The sequence below is a fragment of the Danio rerio genome, chromosome 21 (genome assembly GCF_049306965.1).
Source record: "Danio rerio strain Tuebingen ecotype United States chromosome 21, GRCz12tu, whole genome shotgun sequence".
Classification (NCBI taxonomy): Eukaryota; Metazoa; Chordata; class Actinopteri; order Cypriniformes; family Danionidae; genus Danio; species Danio rerio.
The window spans coordinates 20,710,272-20,729,855 of NC_133196.1; the positions used below are offsets into that span (position 1 = coordinate 20,710,272).

Consider the following 19,584-nt stretch of genomic DNA (forward strand, 5'->3'; position numbering starts at 1 on the left):
ACCTACAGACACTCTGCACTTAACGAAATGTATATTTGTTATTTATCAGTATTATTCTTAATTATATTAGTTGTGCAATTCTAAAAATGAACAGTAATAATGCAGTCAGTCAGTACCATGTTCACAATTTTTAGAACGCTCAGTTTTTCTGGACGGTGATGGCCGTGAGCAGTGAGTCCTGCGGTGACAGATGCTGAAGGGCTCGCTGTTTACAGTGGCACTTCGTAAGACACAGCTTGTGTGATGAGGAGAGCACAATCTGGCAACCCCTGCCAACCACACAACATCTCCATCTCCCAGGAGAAATCCCACAATCCCTCATTCCAGCAGCTTCATTACAGCCACTGTCTCTGATCATAAGGAGATTCAGAGATTTTGGCTTCCTCTTTTCATGTATTTGTTTAATGACAAGGGGCATGACGGTGACACAGTGGGTAGCACAATCGCCTCACAGCACTGGTTCCACCCCCAGCAGGATCAGTTGGCATTTCTGTGTGGAGTTTGCATGTTCTTCCTGTGTGCACGTGGGTTTACTCTGGGTGCTCTGGTTTCCCCCACAAGTCCAAAGACATGCTTTTGATGAACTGGGTAAGCTAAATTGTCCGTAGTGTATGTGTGTAAATGAGTGTGTATGGGTGTTTCCCAGTGATAAGTTGCAGCTGGAAGGGCATTTGCTGCGTAAAGCAAATGGTGGATAAGTTGGTCATTCATTCTGCTGGGGGGACCCTAGATTAATAAAGGGACTAAGCCGAAAATAAAATAAATGAATGTTGTCTAATATATATATATATATATATATATATATATATATATATATATATATATATATATATATATATATATATATATATATATATATATATAAAATTTATATAGGTGCTATAGGTGAATTGAATAAAGTAAATTGCCATAGCTGCTGTAGGTGAGTTTAATAAACTAAATTGCTATAGGTGAATTGAATAAAGTAAATTGCCATAGACGCTACAGGTAAATTGAATAAACTAAATCGCCATGGGTGCTATAGGTGAATTGAATAAACTAAATTGCTATTGGTGAATTGATAAAACTAAATTGTCATAGGCGCTATAGGTGAATTGAATAAACCTAATTGCTATAGATGAATTGAATAAACTAAATTTCTATAGGTGAAATGAATAAAATAAATTGCTATAGGTCAATTGATATAACTAAATTGCTATAGGTGAATTGAATAAACTAAATTGCTATAGGTGCTATATATGAATTGAATAAACTAAGTTGCTATAGGTGAAATGAATAAACGAAATTGTTATAGGTGAATTAAATAAAATAAATTGCTATAGGTGAATTGAATAAACTAAATCGATATACGTGCATATGTGAATTGAATAAACAAAATTTCTATAGGTGCTATTGGTAAATTGAATAAACTAAATTGCTATAGGAGAATTGAATAAACTAAATTGCTACGGGTGCTATTGGTGAATTGAATCACCTAAATTGCTATAGGTGAATTGAATAAACTAAATTGCTATTGGTGAACTGAATATACTAAATTGTTATAAATTAATTGAATTAAGTAAATTGCTATAGGTGCTATATGTGAATTGAATAAAGTAAATGGCTATAGGTGAATTGAATAAACTAAATTATTATAGGTGAATTTAATAAACTAAATTGCTATAGGTGAAATGAATAAAATAAATTTCTATAGGTGAATTGAAAAAACTAAATTGTTATAGGTGAATTGAATAAAATAAATTGCTATAGCTGAATTGAATAAACTAAATTGCTAAAGGTGGTATAGGTGAATTGAATAAACTAAATTGCTATAGTTGAATGGAATGAACTAAATTGCTATGGGTGAATTGAATAAACTAAATTGCTATAGGTGTTATATGTGATTTGAATAAACTAAATTGCTATAGGTGCCCTAGGTGAATTGAATAAACTAAATCGCTCTAGGTGCTATAGGTGAATTGAATAAACCAAATTTTTCGTAGTGTGAGTGTTTCCTGAAGATATTTTGAATAATTGTGATTAATCGTAAACATTGTAGACAAATGAGACATTAAAATGGGGAGTGCAGTGGGTAGCGCTGTCGCTGGATACTCAAAATTAATTTTTATAATTGTTATATTCACATAGTCGTTTATTCATTCATTCATTGATTCATGAACCGCCAACCCATCGCTGAGAAACACCCATTCACATTCACACATACACTCATTCATACATATACACTACGGCCAATTTAGTTTATTCATTTCACCTATAGTGCATGTGATTGGACTATGGCGGAAATCAGAGCACCCGGAGGATAACAATGTGAAAACAACGAGATCATGCAAACTCCACGCAGAAATGACAACTGCCCTAGCGGGGAGTTGACCAGTGACCTGGCTGTGAAGCAACAGTGCTAACCACTGAGCCACCATGTCACCTTATCTATACTGTTTACTAAAGTTAATAATAAATAGTAATGTTAAATGGTTGCTTTAATATCTGCTGAACACCAAATACGATATTTTGAATAATTTTGATTAAACAGAAAAAATGTAGACAAAAGAGACATTAAAATAACAACAATATCCATGCTGAGTTTAATATATAATCAAAAATAAACTTGATTTGGTGGCACGATGGTTTAGTAGTTAGCACTGTCTCCTCACAGCAAGAAGGTTAATGGTTCAAGTCCCAGATGAGTAAGTTAATTCTACATACAAATTAATGTATACTGATATTTCAGGGAATTGGTTACTTGCAGCAGATTTTAAATATGCTTTAAGTATTCTCTCAGTGGCAGCCCTGAGGTGGTGCAGTGGTAAGCGATGTCATCTCACAGCAAGAAGGTCGCTAGTTCGAGCCTCAGCTGGGCCAGTTAGCATTTCCTTGTGGAGTTTGCATATTCTCCCGGTGTTCATGTGGGTTTCCTCCGGGTGCTCCGGTTCAAAGTCCAGAGACATGCGCAATAGGTAAACTGGGTGGGCTACATTGTTCGGAGTGTATGTGTGTGAATGAGAGTGTACAGGTGTTTCCCAGAGATGGCTTGTAGCTGGAAGGGCATCTGCCCTGTCGTAAAAACATGCTGGATAACCTGGTGGTTCATTTCCCTGTGGTGACCCCTGATTAATAAAAAGACTAAGCCGAAAAAAGATAGATGAATAAATGAATATTCTCTCAGTAAATATATGAACATATTTACCTGACAGCAATAAATATTTTCTTTTTCTCTGTCTGAAATATTTCGACCACCCAGTTGTGGTTCAATAACAACTTGAAAACTTTCAGATTTTGTTTTTTCTTTTTCATTTTTCTTTTGAGATTGCATTTGTTTGTTTGTTTGTTTTTTCAACAAGTTGTCAAAGTTGAGTTCTCCACTTTAAGATTGTGTGTGACGCTGTCATTGATTTTTCAGCACTCAATAAAAAATGCTTTTTTTTTTACTCAACATGAGTTTAGCCTCTGTCTTTCTCCCTTTAAATCTTTCTGCAATTCCTTGCCTACGGCTGTACTGTTTGGAGTCCAGGGGTTTCCAGTTGGTGGTTTACTACAGTGTAAGGCTGACAGCAGTTATCTGATTTCTAAATATTTTTGTGAGGAGAATAAAATGCTCAATAAACGTACAATATTAAGTTAATCTGAAGGTCAACTTAATATTCATTGTCCCTCCTACATTTCAAATAAGTAAAATGTGCATTTGTGTTTGAAATTGATTAAAAGTTTTACAGTGTGGGTAAAATGTCAATAAAAACATTCATATTCCAATCATTATTAGACACACAGTATGCAAAGTTTCTGATGTTTGTTTTGCACAGTTTCCATAAGACATTCTTAATTCACTCAGAACTCAACCGCACACAAATACTGTACAAACTGCTAACTCAAATACTTTTTTCTTATTTATTCATTTATTTTATTTTCTACTTAGTCCCTTTATTAATCTAGATACTTTAAAAACTCAAACTGGTGTAGAACAAGGCAAAGAGGAGTGAAAGGTGACAGAATTGCAATTTTAGGGGGGAATTATGCCTTTAATCTTTTTAAAAGAAATTGTGTGCAAACAGGTGAAATGTGTTGAAAGATAAGAAAAGTGACCTTGTTTGAATAAATGGTTTGGCAAATTTTGGGAAAATGCTACAAGGAGTGAATAAACTATCAGTTAATGTTCAATTGTAGTATAACTGAGGTACAAATGAAACATGAAGGCTGCAGTGTACTCTTTGTTTACATTTATTAGGCCAATTTAGTCCCATTTTTTTCTGAAATACTACGCTTTTGATCTACTATTACACTTATTGTAGTGTGTAGTATGTTCAAATATACTTAAAACTTACCTACGTTCATTCACAGCAAAAAGGCGGAGTTAACTCTCAAGCACCTCCCACGAACAGTTCAGTACTAATCGCTAGACAACCAGCCAGTGTCTCCTAAACTTGAGGAAAACAGACGCTAAAGTTTGAGAAGTCTTGAAAAAGTTACAGTAGTCGTTTAATATAATAATCGACATGACATCTGAATCTAAAGCAGCACGGAGGTCGACGTTTTCGCGTTGACGTGCACGCGTAGTTACAAATGGACAGGACGCGCAGGTTCATTTTTGCAATAATCTCAGGTAAGATTCAGTCATTGTTTTGTATTCAACGCCTTTTCCTGTGTTTTGTTCGCCTGCAAAACAGATAGAGCGCATTTTACAACACCAGAGACAGCAGTAGTACCAGTTTGCCATGTTTTCAGTCTTTCAACAGCTCTCTTTATTAATTTGCTTGCATTTGTGAATGTACTTGTGACATAAAGTGTGGGCGCGACTCTCTTTCTCTTTTACTGCTATTTTTAGCACTGGGATCTTGATGTGTGTTATTGTACACCATGTGTATTGAATTTCTATCGGAAGTACTCTAAAATTTATACTTTTAAGTAAATAACTATACTTCTAGCTTAAAACTAGGCCAGGTTAGTCCGTACCAGCCTACTGAAATAGTACACTTCAATGCATACTACTAGTACATTGATTTCAGTATGCTTTCTACGTAAAGTGTTTAAATAATACCAGTATATAAGGTCTTATCTACTATTATGGAAGTCTTCTATTTTTAGCACTGGAATTCAGTTTTAGGAGACATTCTATTGGTTAATATCAGTGGGAGGGTTTTTAAAGTGTAACCACAATCAAAAGGCCTTCATGATCCAGTATAGCATTTGCCTGGAATCCTGCAAGGCAGTCTAAAGCCACATACATGCATGCATGGTGCCACCTGTGATTTGTTTGTTGTCTATCCTCAGCTGTTGTCCTATGCAAACACTCCCAGGCTGAATGGAATGCCACAAAAGCCCCAGCGAATAGGACTGTGTCCTGCGAGCACCATGCAAACAGCAGCAACTGCACAGGTAAATGTCAAAATCGCCCCTACATGTGCTTCTCAAAAATAGTTAATCATGCCTGCAATGTTTTTCTGCTTTTTCAAAGATGCAAAAAGCATATTTTCTAAAGCTGTGGTGAGTCTGACTACCACTGACTTTGAAGACGTGAGATGTAACACGGTCTTTCCCCCTGTTGTGTTGTAAAAAATGGGTTTCCCCTGGGCATGACATGAAAGGTTTGATAGCGTGACCACCTGCTGAAGAGATAAATAGGATATTAAAATAAAAAAATCCTTTTGAAAGCTTGAAGTTTTGCTGTTTGAGTTATTTGATCACTAGGGGAAAAAAATCTTTCAAATTCAATTGCTTATCATGCAGGGCGTTGTAATCTATTCACAAAGAAAAAGTGCACTCTTATGGTAATAATTCAGCTTCTTGGTAACTTTCAAACTCTTTTTAAAAATTTTTATTTAATTTTATTTGCTTTCAAGCTCGAGTTTAGCATGTCTGTATAGCAGGTAAATCCCCTATGACTGAGTCAGATCATGTTGCGTGTGGCCAGAGGTGGTAATTAGATGCTTTCCCATTCAACTTTTAGTTCATTCTGAAGTCACAGCTCAGGTTTCAGTGTTTGTAGAACATTCTGACACAATCCTTTGAACTGCGCTTGGCCTTAACAATTAGCTTTTTTTAGTGACATAATATTGTGAATGAGTTATACAAGGTGTCCGTGGGTTCTTAAAAAGTACTAAAAGTTGATTAATCAACTTAGAGAAATTTAAGGCCCTTAAAAAGTATTAAAAAGTCTTAAATGCTGTTTTGCAATTTTATATCATTTTTGATTCTGCATTGTATGCTAAAGTTTGCCTAAATTAAATCTGAGAATATCTGGATGCTGTGTAGTTTATAAAATCAATAAACTCCTGCTAGATTTGACATCATCCTGCTTTGTTTACTGCAGAAACCAAGGCAACACCATTATTTCTGCAGTTCTATAGGCGCCAACCTGCTGAAATAGCTAGATATAATAGATTTTTATTCAGTATGTGAATCATGTTTTAGTTTTGGATTCATTTCTTACAATAATATTTAGTAAATATACTGTAAGTTAAAATCTCGCTAGTGTTTCTGGTTGAAACCTAAAGTGATTATGAGGTCTTAAAAGTTATGGAAAAAGACTCTGATTAACTAGTTGAACTGTGGTTACATTGCTATGGGTTTAAGAGATGCTCAATACCACAATATAATGTTAGCTGATTTAATATTTCAATTTATCAGTTAGGTGACTTTTTGAATATTTAATTTGTATGCTCACTTCTGCTAGTTTAACATTTTGCAGTCATTTAGTGCTCATTCAGAGTTAATATTTTAAAATAACTTATTTTTTTTATTTGTAACAATCATGAACAAAAATGATAATTACTCGGTTTAGATGAAGTCTATTGTTGACACTGTTTAAAGTTAGTAATTAAACATCTTTGGCAAGTTTTAAAATAAGAGGGGAAGCCAGAATCACATTTTTAAAATGATCATAATGACTTGGTCCTTTTTTATTCACCTTATTCTTCACGTACGAGTGTGCACAGCTGTGTTTGGCTCGAGACTTCCGGTTCACTTTCATTCATTTTTTTGAAAACAGCTTGATGTTGCAAACTGACATTTTCTTATTATATGATTCTGCTTTGTCTGTATTATCATGCAAACACTTGTTTGTAGAGCAAGTAGTTGGTCTGTTTTCTGACGTTTATTATTTCTAATGAATTCTCCCATAGGCAGCTAAATCGAAAGTTCTAAAACAATCGCAAAAACGAGCACACTTCCACATTGAAAAAAAAGTCAATATGCTATTAAGGCAATTTATCCATGGAAATATAAGGGACATTCTACTAGAAACGTACATTTTCCTTATAAAATGTGACAGGCCCTGACCTTTAAGCTTGTTATCCTCAAAAGAAATCATACAAAAACGAGCATAAAATCATACAATTCAATAATAGAACGCATCCTTGAACACTGTCTGCTTCTTCTCCGTCAAGTGATGTCAGTGAGTCATAACCTCAAAGGTTTGTTGCACACATTTTATGTTAAATTGATTCCAATTGTGACGGGACTGACACGGGAAAACAAGGGGACAATTGTAAAATAGTATTTATTTGAAGAATTTATTTATAATTTCATGTTTTTCATCAATTGATTCAATTGATTGAATAACAACTTAAGCTCTCAAAGATTTTTTTTCTAAATTATTTTTTTTTTGCATAACAAAATAAATAAAGTTGTAGGTCTAATTAAGCTGAGGACAAGGACAATGACAGAGTTTGTAAATTTGTAAATATTTTTAATAGAAAAACAATCTGAGAACCAGTTGAATGGCATATTCCTTTACAGAACAACTCACAGAAATCAACCATCAGTCAATTTTAGACCTTTTTTTAGGATGAAATACTTTTTTATTCACTGTCTTTATGTTTTTATTTCAGAGATAATGTACTTTTCTGGTAGAATGTCCCATAACTCCTAAAATCCTTAATAAATCAATAAAAAACACTTGGATATGTTTAACTTGGGGTCAAGTTTATATAAAAAGTTACATGAAGTGTCTTTTTTGTTCATCATTTTTTACACCTGCCTGTTTAGGAATAAAAATTCACAATAATACATATTTAATATAATCCTTAGCTAATGTTTTCTTTTATTTAAATGGCAAAAAAGATTAAATCATTTTAATAATCAGGTCAAAGGCGAGTATCCAAAACAAATAGAATTCACAAAAATTATATTATATATTTACATTTTAAATGCAAGTATTTACTTTTGTTGCATTTTAAATGACTTTTGTGAAAACAAAACGTTAAATTATGGAAGATTTATTTTGTACTTTTGACCTGCACCCATAAAATGTATATAAAAGGATAGATGATCATAAGTTTTATAATATAAATAATCATTGAAAAGCCACAAATGACCTTAAACTAATAGTTTGAAAGACTGTGGAAGTGTAAAGTTTAATTATGCTTAAGATTAATACTGCCCTGTTAATTTTTTAATGACAAAAATTTCTCAAATAAATAAAATTGCACTGCAAATATGAAAAGAAGGATGTATTGCACTTTTGTTTTGTTGCATAAAAAAACGTTTTTTTTTTTTTATCTTTGACCCTTCTACAGATTCAAAAGATGAGCAGAAATGGAGTGGACACTTCTCTGCCTGTCCAAAAGAATACAAGCATTTCTGCATTCATGGTGTTTGCCGTTTCATAGAGGAGCAGAACACGCCGTCATGCAGGTGAGACTTTGACCAGTCCAGCATTCGAACAATCACAGCTCAAGAAAATGCTAAATAATTGTACTGTGTTTATATTTGCACAGATGCGAAAAAGGATATATTGGATCAAGGTGTGAATATCTTGATATTGATTTCCATGTCGGAGAGCGGAGGAAAATAGTCATTGCGTGTGTGGTCGCAGGATTGGTGTTTCTGATTCTGCTCATCATTTTCATTTGCGTCTGTACACAGTGAGTAGATGCATAATTGTAAAGCATTTTCTTCCTACCTGCTGAAGTCTTTTAAGTGTATTGTTCTTTGTGTTTTGTTTGGCAGTAAACGATATAGACCATGTAGAAAAAAGAAGAGAAAGAAGCAAACAATTGATGAAGATGACAAGCACACTCCGCTAAACGCACATGAAGGGGTTCCAGCTGACACATCCAACACAAATGCTGTATGAAGTGAGTTTCTTCTCCTGCTTCATTCAATTTACATGAACGGCGTGGTGTGTTAAGGCTTATTACTGTTCAGATCATGTAAACAAGGGGTTCTCAAATGCTTACAGGATTTTACATCAGATATCAGGTTGCAACGTAATACCTAGACAAAATCATACAAAATAGAACATAATGCACTTTGAATCAATTCAGAGATTAATTATTGGTTTCTAAATGTTTAGAGATAATATTTATTTTTAAAATAGCATTCAATGCAAATTATTGCTTTTTATTATTGTTATAACATACAAATTATTAGTTTTATTATTATTATTATTATTATTATTATTATTATTATTAACATACTAAATAAAACTATTACAACATACAAATTATTTTTATTACAACATGCAATGCAGCTATCAGAGCTTGCACAAATTATTATAAAAGCCAGGACACACCCAGCTGACAGTCTGCTGTTGGGCTTTGTCGGTCAGTGATGGTCCAGCTAGTTGGTTTGATGTGTTCCACTCATCAAATTGATGTCAGTTCATTGGCCCAATTCAGCATGTCGAATCAGTGTCAGTTGAAGAGATTATTCAGTAACGAATCAGAGCGTGAGTGTGAAGTAGTAAAGTGACTTAGTAAATAAACAATTTCACATTTTTTTAATTTCTTAAAATTTCTCAAATATTTGCAAACAATATCGAATATTAGATTATCAGACAATCAGGGTATCTTCTGTCCATGTCATATCCGTTTTTAAACAAAAAAAGGAAAACTCAGAAAGTAGTCTTTTTTGGTTTTTCTTTTGCTCCCAGAAAACAAAAAAAGAGCAACGTCATGAGCTCAGATTTGGTTGACCAATCAGTGGAAAAAAGCAGTTTCAGCACACCTACATGTGCAAAATGTATTTTAAAGGCTTTTATCGGTTTTTCTACCCTAAAACAAAAATCAAGCCAAAATCTTGTTTTTTTTTCAGTTTTTGTGAGCAAAAGAGAAAAAAAATCTTTTCTTAGTTTTCCTTTTTTGTTTGGAAACGGATATGGAATGGATGGAAGATAACCTGATTGCAGGAGTGAATCCCTCTGTGGTGAGTTATTGGTACTAAACACTGCTTTGTTTACACTTTGCATGTGGAAGTTTTAGTTTCCCGTTGTGAACAGAATACTCATCCCATGCTGGCACAGAATGTACATTCTCGAATCACTCAGCCGCCATCCATTTGGTGTGTTCATGAGCAGCTTTTGGTCCTGGCACAAGCAGATGTAAAGCAACAACACAGTTAGATTTCATCTGCACTATTTGTTTGCTGTTGGCTTTGTGTGTCCCAGCTTTAACAAGTCATTTCTTCAAACAAACAGCATGACTAGTGCAGTCTAGTTCTTCATGCTATTATCAAGCAACTTTTTTAATAACTTGCTGCTAAAATAAATGTTCTACAAAAGTTATAAGATACTTTTACATATAGGCCTATGAAAATCATTGAATCAGTGAGTGGCTGAATCATTAGCTGGGATTCCATTCTAACATGTAGTGAATCTGCATGAATGAAGTGCAAATTAGGAGTGTCTGACTGTAGTAATGGTAACCTATTAACCAACAGTAAACAAAGCAACTATAATGGGCTCACGTGAGTATAATGTTTGCTATGTCAGTTTATTCTACAAATGTGTTTCCATCTCTTATCATTTGCATTTTTTTCTTGCAAAGAAAAGGTCCAAAACAACCCCAAGCAAGTGTAAAAAAGAAAAAAATTGTATCACTTTCTATGAAGCTCATTCTTCTAATTATTTATAACTCAATTATAAATTCTATATCTTATACAATCTTATAAAGTTATAATTAATTATAAGCATGAGCATCATAGAAAGTAAATATTTCTTTATAGAAATTGTGAATTAAAATAAATTGATACTTCATAATGTGCATAAAAACAACTACTGATTTACAAATAATGACCGTGTTGCTTTGAGACATGCAGTGGTCCTGCGTTTGATTAGTTTCATTGGCGAAATGGAGCAAAACCTGAAAATATGAGCGAGTCTAAACTAGAAATGACAAGTAACCTAATTCTAACTTCCTGTTCACTGACATCAATGCCATTTTATAATGGGCTGATATTTGGGAACAGCACTCTTGTAGTGTTATTTTAAACTAGCTTTCCTTTATGCATATTTAAAACAAAAACGTACACAGAAACATTTTATGGCTCATTTACTCTCCCTTATATAAAACTGCATGATGTTATGAACATTTAATTTTTAATGACTTTTTTTAACAAAGGTGTTCAGGTCCATTCACACCAAGAGCAGTGACTATATATTACTATAACAATACAGTTAAAGTCAGAATTATTAGCCCCCCTTTGAATTTTTTTCTTTTTTAAATATTTCACAAGTTATGTTGAACTGAGCAAGGAAACTTTCACAGTATGTCTGTTAATATTTTTTTCTTCTGGAGAAAGTCTTATTTTGTTTTATTTCAGCTAGAATAAAAGCATTTTTAACATTAGAAAAACAAACATATTAAGGTGAAAATTATAAGCCTCTTTAGGCTATTTTTTTTTCGATAGTTTACAGAAGAAACCATCGTTATAGAATAACTTGCTTAATTACCCTATCCTGTGTAAGGTCCAGCCAGTTGGTCCTATGACGGTGTCCACTGGTGGCATAAAGTTCACTGCATGTTCGGTCTTTCCAGTGCACAATGTTGATTTACTTTAAACTTAACTCATATCTGACTCTAATTTTAGTATGAGGTGGTTTAGAATATTGATATATTTATCCTCGTTTTATCTGACTCCAATTATAAAACATTGATAAGATTATTCTGTTTCCTTTAACATTATTTTAGATTATGATTGAATATTCTCTTCGGTTCATTATTTTATGTTATTCTCGTTCATTCAAATTTTTATAATATCCTGAGTCTTGTACCGGCCGAGTATACAATCTCTAAAGCGCAAGCATGTAAGTCTTGGTCACTAAACAGTGGCGATTGACCGCTATCCTAAAAAGGCAGAACCCTACTTACTCAGATTAGGATATTTTTTATGCGGTCCCCATAGAGCTGTTACCTCCTAATTCGAACAGAGCTATTTAGTCATATAATGATCATTACTATAAAAATAAGTGGACCAGTTGTATTTAAACCATTAGTAACTTTGAGTAATCACTATACTATCCAAATAGTATTATAAGTTTAACAGATGAAGGTCTATCCCCTTAGATAACCTTTTAAAGTATACATGAATTAATGTCAGTGTGTTAGTCAGATCTCTAAAAACATCGTATAACGTGCCACGCTGCGCCATCTATCGTGTTTTGTCCGTTACTAATCTGTACTGGGGCTTTTGGTGCTATGGACTTAACGTAATCTACTAGAGATAATAACACCAACTCTGTTTGAATAATTCAAAACATAACAATTTATTAGCCAGGTAAATGTGTATTACGCCAATTCATTCAGTCAATTCATAAACGATCAATACAAAACATCAAATTCTCAAAGATAAATCCAAGATTAAAAGATGCACACCTGACTTCAAAATATACATAACATGGAGCGTAACTTCAGATACCTGAAGTTATATATTTATTATTTTGATTATGTCTATTTCTGAGGAAATGAGATCATTGTACCAGTCGCACTGAGACATTTCAAATGATATCAAACATGATAGATAAAGTCACTTGGGCTGATATATAACTTTCAGACTTTGAAATGACCATACTGTGTGAGTTGGGGTGGTTGAACAAAGGGATTTTAATTGTAAATGGAGGGGGAGCTGGTTCTTTCTTGCATTCCCGCCTGCTGGGTTGTGGAGTCAATTGTCTTTGTTTTCAGCTCATGTTTGAATTGTCAAAGACATCAAAATATTTGTGATATTTCAAATCTTACACCTGCATAGTTAATCTAATTAATATGTATATGTTAGTGTGCCCCAAAACAATGCTAAAATTCACATTAAGAACATATATAAATGTATACTACAATGTAAAGCTTGTAGTTTGTCATTTCCGCCTGAATTGATCAATGGTTTTATTTCTCATATTCACCTCATACTACAGTTTCGATTCTCATAACCAATCAAATGCTCTTTAATATCTGACATGCCCCTCCCCCTTCCAGACTCTTATCATTTGCTTTTAATTGAGCAGAGCGCTGATAAAACGAAACACTATTGGCTGTTTTTTTTTAAAAGAGAAAAAAGCTACACTGTCCCACCCTCACATCGTGTTTTGGTTGAGATTACATTAAACATAGAACAAAAACGCATATTTCAAAGCACCTCAGGGGACCTTTAATATAGTGTTATAGAGGCAGTATGGGATTGCCTTGACAGGACATAAAGCAGAAAAAACTCTTAAACTAGAAGATGAACTTAATACTGTGTTTTGCTAGCAGGAGCCTTTTTTTTGTGTTGTTTTTCTCAATTTTGTGTACATATCATTTTTTATCTGTTTATATCTTAATGTAGAGATCAGTCTTATATCTGGAAGTTCATTAAAACTTTGCTAAAACACCAAAACTGTTGGAGGGACCAAAACTTTGACACTATATATATATATATAGTACACTCAGCTGTCATACACTATGTATGGATTAGTGAATAAGTGAACAGTTTTGGACACAGCTGCAGTGTTTAAGATCACTTAAGCTACAGGGAGATGTGTTTGATTAGGGTTAGAGCTAAACTGCAGCATGACCTTGCCTGTTCTAGATGGATTCTGATTGGCTGTCAATGTTTTCAACACTCTTCAGATGGAGAAAAACTAACTCTAGGAATGATTTTGAACAACATATTTACTCCATTTCATTATTTTCACATAGTGTAGATTCTCCTATTTCTTGAATTTCATAATGATTTAATGATTGTCCTTGATGTGAATGGACAGTTAACACCAGTTTCCTTGTTTTTATTTCGTTTTTTCTCACCCACCTTCAGAAACACTTGTCTTTTGGTTCTTAAAAGCTTATTCATTATCAAATGAAATACTTGCTTCCTTCAGGAAATGATCCGCACTCAAGGTCTATAAAACAAGAGCCTTTCCACAGCCGTACAAGGACATTAACATCCTTTCTGAGTTGACGGTAAAAGCCTTTTCGAAGTACACAGCGAGCTCTATAAAGAGAAGTATGGAAACAATAAGCAAAGCGTCTGTTTGACATGTGCGGCTGTTGTGATGCTGTTCAGACCTTGGTTGCCAGGCAGTCAGATCAACTGTTAGCTCAAATAGATGGCTCTAATTGTCTTTTTGTTTCAGCGATACAGTGAAGTGATCCTGCCTGGCTTGGTAATGGCCTGGAAATGAGGACTTCTTCTGGAGAGTGATGAAAGCAGAGATTTACTGTAATCCTGAGTGGACTTTCAATGAACTCGGGTGATATAGTGTGTCAGGCAACCTTTGCCATCCCCTCTGCTACTGTTTACCTCATTCTTCATGCCACTTTATTCATGCTTTCCAGTAGAAAAGGATCTCACTGCTTCACGATGGCTTTAAATGTGAAAGCGTATCATTATTGAAAAAAATATGAGGAGGTGGTGTGCAATATGCTGAATACAAACAAAGTCTGTCTTAGTTGGTTGAGATGTGTTTATTTTGCATATGAAACACAGGTTATGAAACAAAGTTACAGTACGTTAGATTTGGTGAGGTTGAATAATTAGTAATGTTTCTAGTTTTAACAGTTTTTGAAAGAAGTTCTTCCGACAATTCTGGACCAAAATCTCCTCTTAAGTTTGATTTATTTATTAGCATGTGTAAAGAAATGATTTTTTTTTTGTGTTGAACTATATTTTTATTAAATAAAGAAAAAACTAAAGTCTGTTAATGTGACAATATATACATGTTTTTGTCTTCATGAAAAGTTTTTATAGAGCGAGAAGTATTAGCTAGGTTTTCAGTCTTATATTTGGTCATTATCAAAAATAATTAGTTTCAAAAATAAAGGGAATTTATTGTGTTTTGTTAAGCATTGTTTGGAAACATTGTATTTGTTGTTGTTGAGTTGCACTTACCATTCATTGTTAAATCTAAAATTTTCAAATGCAAAGCTTTATTTACTTTATACTATAACATGTCTTAATAAATAAATGTTTATTATCAATGACAGTATTTCAATTTTTTAAAATCAAAATTCCAACAGTTTTTCAAAACTAAGAATTTCTCTACACAACCACAAAACACAGCAACAACAACACTCACATCTTGCAAAAGCAAACACATCTTACATAAAAGCCCGACAAAAAAAAAAAAAATTAACTAACCCTCCAATTGTTTTAAAAATAGGCATTTTACAATTCCCCTAGAGATAAACAGTTGAGTTTTAGCATTTTTAAAAATCCATTCAACCAATCTCTAGGTCCAGCGTGAGCACTTTCATACGGTGACCAAGAGAGCTAAACATGCTGCAATTTAGGAAAATGCATGCAATTACAAATAATACCAGAAAATTAAGAAAAGATCTTCATTTGTTTGACAACAAGGTAAACAAGGTAAATGTGACACACAAACCCTTCATTTCTTCACACCTATGTGGAAAATGTCTATGTTGTGTGCAGTGGCACTTAGCTGGAATAAACTTGCTTCCAAGAAATGTTCAATCTCCTTTATTGTTTGTGTTGTGCTCTGGTTACAAACATCCATTCTTTGGGATTATTTAACCTTTATGGTTATAGATAAAGCTTTGAAGAACCGCCTTGTCTTTTATTACATCCAGGTTTGGTCTTAGTCTGCGCTTATGCCAATAGAAACTGGCCTCATGTTTCAGCGCAGCCATAAATAGCTCGGTTTGGAGAGACCCGGAGAACGACAGGAATCCTGTGCCTCAGTTGGTGGGATCTTGTGAAGCAGATGTTTTTCCTATGATATTTATCAGAGCGGTGTCAAATGTTTCATCAGAACATCACTTACTGTATCAAGCTTGATTTTTTTTCTGAGCTCTTCATATTTTTAAGAGCTTTAGAGGATTTGAAAGAACTTATGAAGATCTGAGGCCCTTTTAAACTTCTGTTCCAACAAGTATGTCTATAAAAAATGTCTTGTGGTGAATGTCTTATTGAACTGTTTCCTTGAACTAAAACAGCAGGAAATGAAAGTACAAGGTGTGTCTGAAAGAGTTTGAAATGGTTAACTGATACAACACGCTTTCAGCAGGAGATGAAAGTGTCACTCTGATCTCTCCACTTTTTTTTCCCCTTTGGTTCTTCTGAAATGCCATATGATAACTTCACCAGAGAGTAAAGTCAGGAATCTGTCAGTTTTTGTGGATTTAATAGTTTCTCTTATTGACCAAGCCTGACCTAAAAGAGGGATTTAGCTTTGAGCTTGACTGTAGTTTTTCAGGGAATAATGATGTACAAGATCGCAATTTGCTTCAGGAATGCTGTTCATGTGTTATGTGAACTGGTTTAATAGTTTTTTCTGATGCTCTTTGTCATTTTGGAGCTTGACGGTCCATATTCTTGTTCAGAATAAATCTGTTCATTCATATATATATATATATATATATATATATATATATATATACCCCTTCAGTCTTTCTATATCAGATTTAATTCAATGGTACTTGATGAGTATTTACACCAATCTATATCAGACTTGAAATTCTTTTGGCAATGAATAGAAGATCTTTAGGATTAACTTTTTGGAAAGGGGAAAGAAAAGGGGATCAATACAGAACCTGTTTTACTTCAATTTTCCATTCATTTTATTTTACAGTATAGGTTTCGTCATCTTAGAATTGCAAGGTTCTATATGACTTTTTTGTCAGATAGAAAAACAAAGTTTTCCACATTTGACAATTCTGTTTTGTGTTTATATACAGTTTTGAATTGTGCTTATATAGTTTCTTAGGCAACTTTTTATGTCGAAAAGTTGAACAAAAAGACTTTATTGATATCTATTGTCCAGTTTGATTATGTGAATTATGGAACAGAAACCATAACAATCAAAGTTTTTTTTTTTCATTTGTTGTTTCCATTCCCTGGTGCCACAGGCCATAACTTGAAGAAGAGCTTTGTGTTTGTGGTTGTGATGTTTGTACAGTTTCCAGTGCCATGTTAAAAAAGTCAACAATAAAACAGAAGAATTTTTAGCATCAAAGTATTTGTGTACAGTAATGTAATGTAATGTAATATGTATTTATATAGCGCATTTATTGTGTATGGCCATACACCCAAAGCGCTTCACAATCATGAGGGTGGGTCTCTCCACACCACCACCAGTGTGCAGCATCTACTTGGATGATGCGACAGCTGCCACAGGACAACAGCGCCAGTGCATTCAGTGATAGAGCCAATTCGGTGGAAGGGGATGATTGGGAGGCCATGATCGTAAGGGCCGATAGAGGGACTTTGGCCAGGACACCAGGGTTACAACCCTGCTCTTTCACGAGAAGTGCCATGGGATTTTTAATGACCACAGAGAGTCAGAACCTCGGTTTAACGTCTCATCCGAAAGACGGCGCCCACTGACAGTGTAGTGTCCCCTTCACTTTTACTGGGGCATTAGGACTCACACAGACCACAGGTTGAGTGCCCCCTGCTGGCCTCACTAACACCACTTCCAACAGCAACCTAGTGTTCCCTAGTGGTCTCCCATCCAGGTACTGACCAGGCTCAGCTTCAGTGGGTAACCGGTCTTGGGGTGCAGGGTGATATGGCTGTGGCGTAACATACAGTTTAAGGAACTACATTACTAACATTAATAACTTTTCAAAAAGAGTTCAAAGCACATAATCTGCTTCTAGCTCTGCATATTTGGTCTAAAACTCAAGTATGTATGTGTCTAAACATTTTATGGTACAAAAACCATAGAAATCAGTGTTTTTTTACAGAACATTTTTTTCTAGCCATGAAATTTTTCTTTGTGTAAATGGAACTTTCCCATTTTGAAAATGTTCTTAGAACGTAGTTTTTTAATTAGTATTATTTATTAAGTGTTTAAGAACCTATACCTAGTGACCTGGAAATGCACTCAATTTAAAAGAATCTAAAGAGAAATTTCGCAGAACATTCTCAAAATTATCGATAACACAGGGTTATCATGGCCTAATGGTAAGCTAGACTTGCAATCCAAAGGTTGCAGGTTCAACTGCAGGGATTGTAGGTGTGGGGAGAAAATATCCTCAATACCCCAACTGAGGTGAGACCTTTGTTCCCAAGGCTGCTCACTGACCAGATTTGTGTTTATAGTTTTATAATGTGTGTGCACTTGAATAGGTTTAGAGCAGGGGTGTCCAAACTCAGTCCTGGAGGGCCGGTGTCCTGGAGAGTTTAGTTCCAACCCTAATCAAACACACCTGAACCAGCTAATCAAGCTCTCACTAGATATACTAAAAACTTCCTGGCAGGTGCGTTGAAGCAAGTTGGAGCTAAACTGGATGGAGCCGGCCCTCCAGGACCGAGTATGGACACCTATGGTTTAGAGCATTTGTCACCATACATGGCCACATGACTTTTAAAGCGTATGCTTTGCTGTTACACTCTCAGAAAGAAGGAACATTAGCTGTCACTGGGGTGGTACCTTTTCAAAATGTACACTTTTGAGCTTTCAGCTGCACAATAGTACATTTTGGATACATTTTTGTAACTTGAGGCTATGAGGTACAGATTTGTACTTTTTTTAGGTAATACACAAAAATGGCTTGCTACTGTTCAAACTACTTATTTAAATTGAGTTGAAACAACATAGTTCTTAAGTTTTTTGGGGGGCAACTTAATTATTCTATGTTCAGTCCACTTTGTAAAAATTATAAAGTTAATTTAATCAATTTGTGTCGGGACAAAATCAAATCACTTTTATCATCACATCATCAGCAGCATGTGTACTATGATAAGTGAAACGCTTAGGTGCTGCAAAATACAACAACATACAGTTGAAGTCAGAATTATTACTTAATATTTTTTTCATGGTACCGCCTCAGTGACAGCTTCTATTTCTGAGAGTGTACATATACACTATATACATAAAGAGAAAAAAGAGACGAGAGACTGTGGCTGTTTTTGATTGGTGCTGTACATCTATGTTAGCTCAGCTGAAGATAATCCGAGCATTTATCAAAGCACAAAAAGGTGTAACCTGTTTTGCAGAATACAGTAAAGGTTGTACGTTGTAATTTTTGTGTCTTTGTAAATCTAAATTGAAAGTTTTTGTCTGTAGGGAACTGGAGCTCAGGTGACAAATTCCACCATCATTGTACATTAGCTGCTGTTAAAAAGACTTCATGAAAGGTACCTTTTGTGTTTCTTTATTTCTACAGATGAAATAAAGTCATTCAGGGATGGAGAGAAATTTAAAACAAACTAGAATCATCAGTCAAAACTCCTTGTCCATTTCCAAATAGGAAACATGACCTCTACAGATTGACTTGCATCACTGGCCGCTTGGTTTCTAAGGCAAGCCGTTTAAATTTTAATATATCAAACCTACGAGTAGCTTCTTTAATGTTCCTTACTTATATTCTTTAGGTACAAGATTGTCATCATTAGTTAAGCAACCATCCAGGAGGACATAAGATACTAGTTTTTTAT

At 34.4% G+C, this 19,584-nt stretch overlaps 1 protein-coding gene across 2 annotated transcripts; it reads left to right on the forward strand.

The window, feature by feature from the left end:
• The first annotated feature begins 4,341 nt into the window (after window positions 1–4,341).
• Window positions 4,342–15,163, forward strand: btc (betacellulin, epidermal growth factor family member). Of its 2 annotated transcripts, none has more exon segments than NM_001044764.4 (6): window positions 4,342–4,594; window positions 5,263–5,367; window positions 8,508–8,625; window positions 8,709–8,855; window positions 8,941–9,068; window positions 14,315–15,163. In NM_001044764.4, coding segments are annotated over 5 exon segments (537 nt in total). In that variant the 5' UTR covers window positions 4,342–4,554; the 3' UTR covers window position 9,068; window positions 14,315–15,163.
• Window positions 15,164–19,584: the final 4,421 nt, after the last annotated feature.